At 46.8% G+C, this 10,418-nt stretch overlaps 1 protein-coding gene across 3 annotated transcripts in view; it reads left to right on the forward strand.

Annotated features, from left to right (window-relative positions):
* The window catches only part of GSN (gelsolin), a 44,880-nt gene extending 36,519 nt beyond the window's left edge, over positions 1-8,361 (forward strand). For 2 of the 3 annotated variants that reach the window (XM_032767517.2, XM_032767515.2), the window contains exons 12-17: positions 709-879; positions 1,816-1,990; positions 3,163-3,287; positions 6,395-6,472; positions 7,152-7,212; positions 7,972-8,361. In XM_032767517.2, the coding sequence (XP_032623408.1) occupies positions 709-879; positions 1,816-1,990; positions 3,163-3,287; positions 6,395-6,472; positions 7,152-7,212; positions 7,972-8,141 (780 nt within the window). In that variant the 3' untranslated portion in view covers positions 8,142-8,361. The remainder of the gene's footprint in view (positions 1-708; positions 880-1,815; positions 1,991-3,162; positions 3,288-6,394; positions 6,473-7,151; positions 7,213-7,971) is intronic. The other variant, XM_032767516.2, reaches the window with a different exon arrangement.
* The last annotated feature ends 2,057 nt before the right edge of the window (positions 8,362-10,418 follow it).

A 10,418-nucleotide genomic window follows, 5' to 3' on the forward strand; every position in this document is an offset into this window, starting at 1 on the left:
CCCATGATGGTTTCAGGATCCTCCTCAGAGCAAATGTCACATGTGTGGTGAGAGTCGGTTTCCCCTTATGATACTGGATGGCAACAGGCCTGTTTGCACATTTATTTCCCTGTGCAGTTCTCTGCTGCTAGACCCCAGCAATGGTGCAGCAGCCTTCGCACACCCTGCCATGCCAGAGCTGCTTGGAAGAGGCTTTGTGCCAAGCAAAACCAGGAGCCCAACCCACGGACTAGTAAAAGTTATTGACTCAGCTCTTTCCAGTTTTGCTTCCTGTTAGGATCAGCTGCGTTCCTGTTAGCATCTTCTCCAGAGGCAGCTATAGAAGTCCCTTGTCACACTGCAGAAACCACCTGAAAAGGTGGCTTCTTGCACTGCATCTAAATCAGGTGGCTCCGGTCCCACTAAACGAACTTGACAAAGAATAGTAAAGATGAGGTGGCTGTTCAGCTGCGTAGCCAGAAGGCACCTAACACTCTTTACACTAATGTTTATTGCTGCTAGTCGGGTCAGGCTGCCGCATGTAGGGTCCCTGCTATGCAATTTTGAGGGCCTAATTTACACACAGACCAGTTTCTATGTGAGAAGCAGTGGTTTGGTTCCCTGCTCCCAGCGGGCTCATGCTCTGAGGGAGAAAAGGAGTGGCCTATTTGGGAATCCCTGGCTGCTCTGCATCATCTCATATGTGACTCTGAGTTTCCTTCCCTCCAGAAACGAGTGGTGCAGGGAAAAGAGCCAGCTCATCTGATGAGCATGTTTGGCAGGAAACCTTTGATTGTCTACAAGGGTGGAACCTCCAGGGATGGAGGCCAGACAGCCCCAGCTGCAACACGGCTGTTTCAGGTCCGGTCCAGCACCTCTGGAGCCACCAGAGCAGTGGAGGTATGTGATGGGAAAGCCAGCCAACCCCGAACATTGGGTTCGCAGATAGCAGTTGGAATATAAGATCTTGTCACATCACGTTCCCTCTGAGAGCAGAGGCAAGGCCAGGTTAAACTTTCTGGCGGACTTGTGCTAAATTGAAACAACTTCGGAGTCTAGATAAGCTATCGAGAGCTTCCCTTTTTCTCATGGGTAAGTAGTAGTAATCACCCTGTTCCCATGAGTTTATTAATACCATTTTATGTTGTTAAGGGCTTTTCTCCAAAGTTCCCAAAGGACTTTGCATACGAATATAAAGTGAGACTTTCACCCACCACTGAAGAGTATCAGCCTCTGGGGTGGAACGCAGCCGTTGCTTTAACAGCACATAACAATGGTACTTAACAGCTAAAGGCAGGAAGTGACAAGTATCTTGTCTCCAAATAGAATTTGAGCCAGGACTTGGGTTCATCCCCCCTATTCTTGCAAAAAATAAAAAAAAATTTTTAAAAAATCCTGCTCATTAGTCATAAATATATGGTGTATCCAGCAGCCTCCTAGCTCCATGCTAGGATGTTGGTTCATTACTGACGCAAGGGAAAAATGCCAACTACAGAATCACCAATGCCAGCAGGATGGAGTTTGTTCTGTGGAGGTCTCCCCTCTGAGTACTTAAGTATCCTGCCCTACCTATTCTGGCTGCAAGTCATCACACGCCCACACACATATATGCCCTCACACACCTGTTTAATCTTTTCATGCTTGTTCAAGAATCTTTCTGCTTCAGTGACTTGACTGCAACTGGCAGCGTGATGTTATCCCTGAGTCACTGGTGTTTGTATGGTGGAGGGTTAAAGTTTGTTCTGCAGTGCTGGGGGCACTGATCATAGTCCTTATATAACTGTCAATGGCAAAAATATCGACCCGTTTGATAGCTATGGTGCTGTTGCTTTCCAGCTGGATGCTGTTGCCAGTGAACTGAACTCCAACGATGCGTTTGTCCTGAAAACTCCCTCCGCTGCTTACCTTTGGGTTGGCCAAGCAGCCAGCGACACCGAGATATCTGGGGCACAAGAGCTGCTGAAGATTCTGGGAGCTCGCCCAGTACAAATTGCTGAGGGAAGCGAGCCAGGTGAGGGAGGCCTGGCTGGGCCTCACAGATTCCTTACATGGTAGCTGGAATTTCTTGCTCTCCTTGGCAGTTGCTCAATGGGTATTTACTTTGGGCTTCCCACATCAAGGCCAATCAAAGAGGTAAGCAGCGGTTCTGCCTCTGGGAAGCTCATCCTCCTAGGCTCTGCACCGAAAGAGATACGGGTATGTCATACATGGGGGAGTCCACCACTCAGCAGGAGGTTAAGAGGCCTCCGGCTTATCTGGGAGAGGTAATGGGAGTAGGAGCGGTTTTAAAATCGCACACACCCAAAAGAGGGAAGGTTGCTCTGGGGACCCATTGAAAGTTATCAGGTCACTTTAGCAGGCAGGGGCCTAAAAATTTGTTTCACCCCATCTCCACACATCTCATTGCTGCTAGAGACTGATTCCCCTCCTGATGCCTTTGGTAGCTACTAGGGGAGAGCCATGGTTGGAGCCAATTCTAAACAGCCAGAGAACAATCAGGGGAGAAAGTCAACCCCACCCCTTCATTGAGATACAAAGATTCTAGCCTCCTGACTACCTGATCAAGGTGCAAGCAGGAAGCTGACTCGGACTCTGCTGTACTTAGTGATGCTTCCTTGTCTGTGGCATTGGCCTCCCACGTCAAGGATCCCGTGCGACTCCCTAGGCTGCTTTAGTGTCATGGCTACGTGTGGCTGCTTCCCTCACAGATGTATTCAGGAGCAGATGTGCCACTGAAGCAGCACCATTGCATAAGTCACTGGAGTTCGTGATCAGACTCTGCCGTAGTCCCTTGCAGTCTGTGGGTGGGCAAGGAATGGACCTTTGCTGTCCCAGTGTTTTGGATAAAGCACATTATAGGGAGCACAGGAGGTGTCCTTTCCTGTCCCCCTGCCACTGCAGCCCCATGGTTGAGCACAGTCTGGTTCATTGCCCAGGCACGGAATGGCTACTCCAAAGCACCTTCTTTACACTCATGTGTAGCGGCCACTAGGGATTTTTGCTATAGGCATAAGAAGAGCAAACACACCTCGCCATACTCTGTGCATGAGCAGTATGTGCCTCTGTTCCGCCAGGTGTCAGACAAGCAGAGGGCATTAGCAAAGTCCCAGCGTGGGTAGCCCCGCACTGGCGTGATGGCGGGTGGACATGGAAGGAGTGTCAGCATACTCTTCTCTCTTGCAGATAGCTTCTGGGAAGCTCTGGGTGGAAAAGCAGCGTATCGCACCTCCCCCCGGCTGAAGGACAGGAAGATGGACGTTAACCCCCCTCGCCTCTTTGCCTGCTCAAACAAGAGCGGACGCTTCATTGTGAGTGTGTGATGGACTAAGAGGCGGCGTTCCATAAGGAAACAAGCCTCCAGTTCCCAGGACTGGGGAAAACCCATCTCAGCCAGGCAGTAGGCTACAGTTCTGCCTCCCAGGCCAGTCCCCAGCAAACACACAGGGGGCTCCTCCCCAGGGGGCTCTGCAGAAGGAGCGTGTTAGCAGCACCCTGCTGCAAAGAAAGCAGCCAGCTCTAAAGCCTTGTTTTCCCTACACCGAATCCCTGCAGCAGCGAGCTAGGTCTCCTTTGCCTGAGGCTAGCAGTCAGGCTCTTTTGGCTTGAACTCCAGCACTTGCTGAGTGACAGGGGTTAGAATTAGGAGTACGGAGTGTGTGAATGACTAAGCAGCACCAGAGCCTAAACTCTATTGTTTACCGGGGTGAACTGTGAATGAACTTGTGTTTCTATGGAAGAAACAGGCTGCTAACGCTGACCAGTAGGCAGGGGCGGCTCTAGGCATTTCGCCATCCCAAGCACGGCAGGCTGCGTTCACCGGCTTGCCTGCGGGAGGTCCGCTGGTCCCGCAGCTTTGGCGGACCTCCCGCAGGCAAGCCGCTGAAGGCACCCTGCCTGCCACCCCTGTGGCGCCGGCAGAGCACCCCCTGCGGCTTGCCGCCCCCGGCAGTAGGTGTTGTGTGATCAGGTACCATGCAAATTCCCCCTCCCTTATATGCAAATGCACCTTGTCACCACCAGAGCACCCCTTTGGGCCACGATGCGGCATTGCTGGGCTTCTTCTCTAGTGCTGCACCCCCATCATCTGTCATCCTGGGCTGTAGCACTCTCCAGCTTCCATGGCCTGGCCCTCTGGGCTGGTCTTCTCTCAGTTCAGCGCCCTCTGGGGTAACAGGAAAAAATCAAAGCTGTACACTCTGTGTGCCAGGCCTTCAGTCCCCATCTGCGACTAATCTGTCTTTTGCCTCTTTAAATCTTGATGCTTGTGCTTCCTCTTGTTGCCTGATCCTTTTGACTAGTCAGTACTACGTGTAGTGATGGCCAGTTGATCCGAAGGCAGAACGGTTCTTGTCCCAGAATCAGGTGACGCAGAACTAAAACCAGTGAGTTCAATAGCTTGTAGGGGCCCTTTAGGCATATGGCAAGGACACACCCACTCAGGGCAAAGCCAAGCCTTAGAGACTTGTATTAAAATAAGGACTAAAGTCAGAAAAGTTCCAAGCTACATAAACAGATAGGAATATTACAAGACTAGGGGTGTCTCTGGTGTCATTCTTTGCAGAAGCTCTTAGATTTGCATAATGAGGCCCTGGTGGTAAGAGACAAAGGACCAGCGCTGTCGCTGGCATGCCAAATGCATCTGATGGTCCAGACTTCCCAATGCCCAATAGAGTAGAAGGGACAAATGGTGGAATGCCGACAATGGTGGGAAAAGCTCCCTTCTACATAGTAATTTGCCCTGTTACAGGGTCTGAACATCATCATGAATATTCATGCGAAGGCTTAGCCTTCCATGGCCAAATCTAACTTCCTCACATTATTGGGGTTACTTATCTTATAGGTTAACATATTAATACATATTAATACCATTTAACTCATTATATTAGTCACCTCTTGTGCAAGCAGATTTGCAGTTATCACTTCCATGAGCTTGCAGTTGCCATTTACCATTAGGTTTCAATTCCTGCTATTAAGCAAACTATTCCTAGTTCCCCAAAATCTAAGCATTACTATTAGGCCATATATCTAGCCCATGGTCACAGGCTTATTCTACCTGACTATATTCATGAAAACTTGCTTAAACTACTGTCTGATGGGATACAGGGCTGTAGTTTCCTAGTGTTACAGCAAAGGCTAAGCTAGCCCTGCGGGCTACACTCTCTAACTGGGAGAGAAGGGGAACTTACCTTCTCTTCTAGGCTCCAGCCCAGGGACCCTGTGTTGTGCAGTTATGGGCTGCTTGTTCCAATCCACTGCCACTTCCCTGGGTTGCTCCTGCTTTTTCCCTTTTTGTCAGTGTCCCTTACAAGGCTGCAGACTCCACTATTCCCACTCAGCTCTGTCTCCTCATGCAACTTCTTCCCAACCGGCTACCAAGGAGATTCCTAAGGCCCTTCCCAAGGCCCCTCCCAGCTTCGTTGGCAGCAGCTGGGCTGTATGGCAGGCAGGCAAGTAGCCTTTTTCTCTCCCTTTCTGTTTCCTTAAAACAGGAACCCACCCTCCCCCCAAGCTCTCCTTGGAGCTCGGCTGGTGATTTAGGCCAGCTGTAGGGCCTTAGCCAGCTTCTCCTTCAGCTGACACCTTACCCCCAATTAGACCTCAAGTTTGCAGGATTCAGCAGGCAGCCTTCTCCCACCAGGTCTCCCCTGCTATGTGTGAGGAGGCAGCATATATGCTGATCCCCTTCCCAAAGCTCATCCCAATTGGCTGGGAGAGAGGAGAGCATTGCCCTGCCCACTGTGCAGGGCCCCTGGTCCCAGACCCTTAAAGAAACAGCAATGGGTTTTCTTCCCAAATTCTATTTATTCCCAGGACCTCTTCCTGTCTTCCAATATTTCCTAGGTCCTTGCACACCTCTTCTTATGTGATATGTCCATTATTGGAGGTTTGTAACCATGGTAGTCCATTCTGTATGATCCTCCACTAATCTCTTTGTGGATGAATACACCTTTTGATCCACCCAGGATACCACATTGTCCAGCCAAGATCATCTTCTGCCTTGTGTTCTTCTGCCATCAGCTTTCCCTTCCAGCGCCTGTAAGCATGCATCTCGCCCCCTGAACCTCTTAAAATGTGCCCTACAAATCCCAGTCCATTTTAATTGGTTATGTGGTCTATCCATCATATTTTCAGAATTCTTCCATAACACCCGAATTTGAAAGATTGTAGTTTCTTTATTATTTGGCTGTTTGAATGTCCATGTTTCACAGCCATACTTTAACACAGATCAAATGTACATTTGTACATCTCAGCTGTCCCAAAATCTTAAAGGGACAGCCTGTACCGTCACACACCTCATTCCCCAGTGGTAATATTAGCGCCTCCATGAACTGGTTTCCCCATGTGCCATAAAATGATACAAACTTGTATGGCTCCCCTGAAGGATCTGATCTTCCTCTAACTTCATTCTTTTCAGATTGAAGAGGTTCCTGGAGAGCTAACCCAAGATGACCTTGCTACAGATGATGTTATGATCCTTGACACATGGGACCAGGTACCTTCAAATATATTGACTAGGGGGGAAGCAAAGAGAGGCTATTGCATATGAACCATACGGCTTTAGGCTGAGAGACCCACAGTCAAAATAATTAGAAATAGAAAAGATCATGGAATCCACCTCCCCTACAAGCTTGAGACCAGGTCATCCAACAGATGATGGATCAGGTATTAAACTGTATTAATTTTAACCCAAAGGTTGAGGGTAGAGTTTGGCTCCTGCCACTTCTTTGGTCAGATGATGGACCAAAGGAGATAGGCTATGGTGGATCCTAGCACAGTCTGTTGTCTCTCTCAGACTGTAAGCTCATGAGGGGTTGGTCTCCTGCCTTGTCTGTATCTGACTGAGCATGTTGTCAGCATTCAACAAATAATTATATCAGCTACTGGTTTCTTAAGGAAAAAAGACGGCTTCAGTGTGAAGATGCAGTTCAAACACCAGCTGATTCTCCCGTGTATCAGATTCGCATGTAATTGTTCCTACCCTGGAGACTGGCTGAAAGCTCTCTCTTAACCTTCGCCAGCAGTAGTCTTCACTTTGTGTAGCGGAATGAGTAATTCAGTCAAAGTAGCATGGATTTATTCTAGTTCTGTATCATGCTCCCTGAGACATTTTGCAGACATCTGTTTCACGTCAGATAGAGGCTGACGCTGTTTGTTTGATTTTTAATCTGTAGGTCTTTGTCTGGATTGGAAATGAGGCTCATGAAGAGGAAAAGACTGAGGCCATGACATCCGGTAACAATCACATGCCCCTCTCCTAAATAACTCTCCTCTGTTGATCTTCACCTCCAGTTTGATCACTAGGAGTAGAGGGTTGAACATTTTGAAAAACACAAATCTTCATGGCAGCATAAAATTGACAGACTAGTACATTTACAAGGAGTCACTTATGTCTGTAGGAGTCTGGAAGGATCCCTGTAGCTCTGCCTCAGGAGCTACTGGTTGTCATACACACTGCACTCAGCTTCCAGCAGTGAAAAAGTAACCGTTAGGATAAATGAATGATTTTACTTATGCCTGTGAGAGAACCCATAATTTTCTCTCAGGTGCCTGCCCTTTAAGCCATACACCTAAATGCACAGCTGAGCAGTACAGTGGGTAAACAACTTCTTAATGGAAGGTTAAATCCCTAATAGGAGTTAAGTGATCACTTGGGTGTCTGACAGGATAGGATGGTGCTTTGCTGTTTAAATAGTAATATTCATTAGGAGTCCAGTCATGTAAATCACATGTGAAAGGAGCAGTTTATATCTCTGATTGAACCCTGCCAGCTGCTTGGCTTGTTGTTGAAAGCAGCTCCTGAGACAAGCTGCCAGTAAACCTAGATAAAAACCCACTAGCAGCATCACCTATTTAAAAAAACATTTTAGAAACTAGAGCCAGCCTGACATTATGCATCTGTTTTGCATTTAGCTTTTCCAGAGCCTCTTTCTCTGATTGCTCCATATGGAGATGTAGTGATTTTATGGGCTCTTCTTACTTGTGTATTTGCAGCTAAAAGGTACATTGAGACTGATCCTGCCAACCGAGATAAGAGAATTCCTGTCACTATCATCAAGCAAGGATTTGAACCTCCCACCTTCTCTGGCTGGTTCCTGGGCTGGGATGATGATTACTGGACTGTTGATCCTCTGGAGAGAGCCATGGCAGAGCTGGCTGCCTAAGCAAAGAGAATCCTTTTTTAAATAGAGCAAGTTTGGTGCCTTCAATGCCTACAGAGCTACTTCCTCCTGCAGGAGACACATTAATGTGGCAACTGTTTTTAATAGCCAACTAGCTGTGCAATAATTAAAAAAATTCATGATGAGTCCTATCACTCTACCCGCTGCTTTGAACGTGGTGTTTAATACAATAAAGCTTACATGGAATGTGCGAACACTAAAAGTGTTCCTGTTTGTTTTGTTTCAGCTACTTGGAAGAAAACTGGGTTAGGCAGAAATTGTATAGCAGTGTTGGTCTAAACTTTGGACTATCTTGAAATAGAGACTTAAAAACCCCCAAACTGTCTTCCTTGTGCCACTTTCACAAATGCATTAGCTACCATCTGTGAGGTCCCCATTGGTGCAGATCTGATACTAATGTTTTTTTATTGCACAAAACTAGGCCATGATTGGGAAGCAAATTATGGACTTTTTAAAGTTTTTGTTTTTTCGTTTTTTTTTAACTCCAGTGCTTCTAAGCGTGTGGAAAAGGACTGAACTGGTAAGATTATGGAATGCAGCAATGAACTAGGAGCTGCCTCTTGTTTACAGTAGGTCATAGAAGCAACTGAGATTTGGTCCACTTGCTTTAGATGTTTTAATGAACTAATGCTAGATCCTTGAAGGAAATGATTCATTTTATTAACTTGTTGCTATTAGCAGGCTTGGAACCCCAGCACTAAATGCTAAAGCAGCTTCATGTATTGAATGAAATGCTGAATCCCAGGGCTGAGGCTTGCACTGTGCAGACAGCGCAATACCATGCAACTACACCTATGGATCCAATGTGTTGCTACTTGGTGGTACTCCCAGGAGAGCTGGTTTCATTAATACAACGCAGCATGCTTTTCCTCTGCTGAATGCAATAATCCCTCTGGCCTTATTACTGAGTGAGACTGAATTATCTGAGCTGGGCTGTTTATCATCAACTGCTGTTAGCATCATTCCCCTGCGAAAGCATGTTGGTGTTTCTGCCACAAGAGAGATGCTCTGCAGGTTTCAGCCTACAGCAGCACTCTGGTATTACAGAAAAGGCTGCTAAAAAAAAAAAAGCAAAAGCAGCATAATTGTTCCATAAAGAATGTGCCTTTAGGGAAACCTGTAGCAAGATCTCTGGTGGAAGAAAAAGTAGAAGATAAAGCAGCTGCTGATAAAATCAAGGCCAGGAGAGCATCTCTGGATGTAAAGTGCAAATAAAAAAGTCGTGAAGAGCATTCAGCTAGAGAAGGGAATAGTGCTGCAGTATCATGGCTTCCCTTCACACAGCTGTTCTTGAGTCTGTAAATGCAAAGTGTCCTAGCAGAATATTAAGTGGAAGGTAGGCCAGCATGTCTGCATATGCTCTCATGTGGGGATGATAGTTTCACTCAGGCTGTAATTGTATCAGACTGGACATTCCCTCTCAATTCTCAAAGAAAATCTATTGTCATTTTTACATGAGAACAGCATAAAGTCCCTATAAGGATTTAGTTTTGAAGGCAGATACACCACAATTGGCCTCTAGTTTTTAAAACAGCCTAGTAACTGCTACTCGGTAGAACTACATTCAGCTTTATTGGTCCTGTTTCCTCCCTATGAAAAGAATGATCTGGGCTTCAGCTCACTGTAAAACCCAGAAAAGTTGTGTGTTTCCTTACAAGTGAAGCAAATTGTTAACAGCAAATTATGAGGGTATCACCTCCAGGTATCAACTCGTACAAGAAGTGGTTTATATGGAGAGAGAAAGTGCCTTTGCCCTGGCTCACACTCCTTGCAGGAGTACAGAGTACTTCAGGAAAGGGGCAAGAGCTTTTCTCCTTTGTGTGAAACAATGGAGTGAGCTAAGAGGGAAGGTGCAAGCAAAGGTTCATAAACAGCCTCAGTGCAGAACGTTGAACAGTGCTGGTTTAGAAGAAGGTGCTGCTTAGAATTAGGCACCAAGTTACTGTCTGTGTAATCATGCAGCCGCTCTCTGGGTCTTTTCATAAATCCCTAAAAACCTTTTCCCAGCACCCACAGTGATTTCACTCACTAACTCCAGAGCTAATGGCATTTCCTACCAACTAGCCAGTGCAAGTAGAGCTCAACTGCTAATTCTTCCCACTGCAGAACAAATGCCAGGCACTCCAGTGCACTGAGCATTCAAATTAGACTTTGTACTGATATCCTAGTCAGTCAAACAGTCCAAGTCCTTGAGAAAGTGAGTGGATAGATCAGAGAGGAATGTGGAATTTGTTTTTTGTTCAAGAGGAGGGCTGAGCT

This window comes from Chelonoidis abingdonii, chromosome 24 (genome assembly GCF_003597395.2).
Source record: "Chelonoidis abingdonii isolate Lonesome George chromosome 24, CheloAbing_2.0, whole genome shotgun sequence".
NCBI lineage: Eukaryota > Metazoa > Chordata > Testudines > Testudinidae > Chelonoidis > Chelonoidis abingdonii.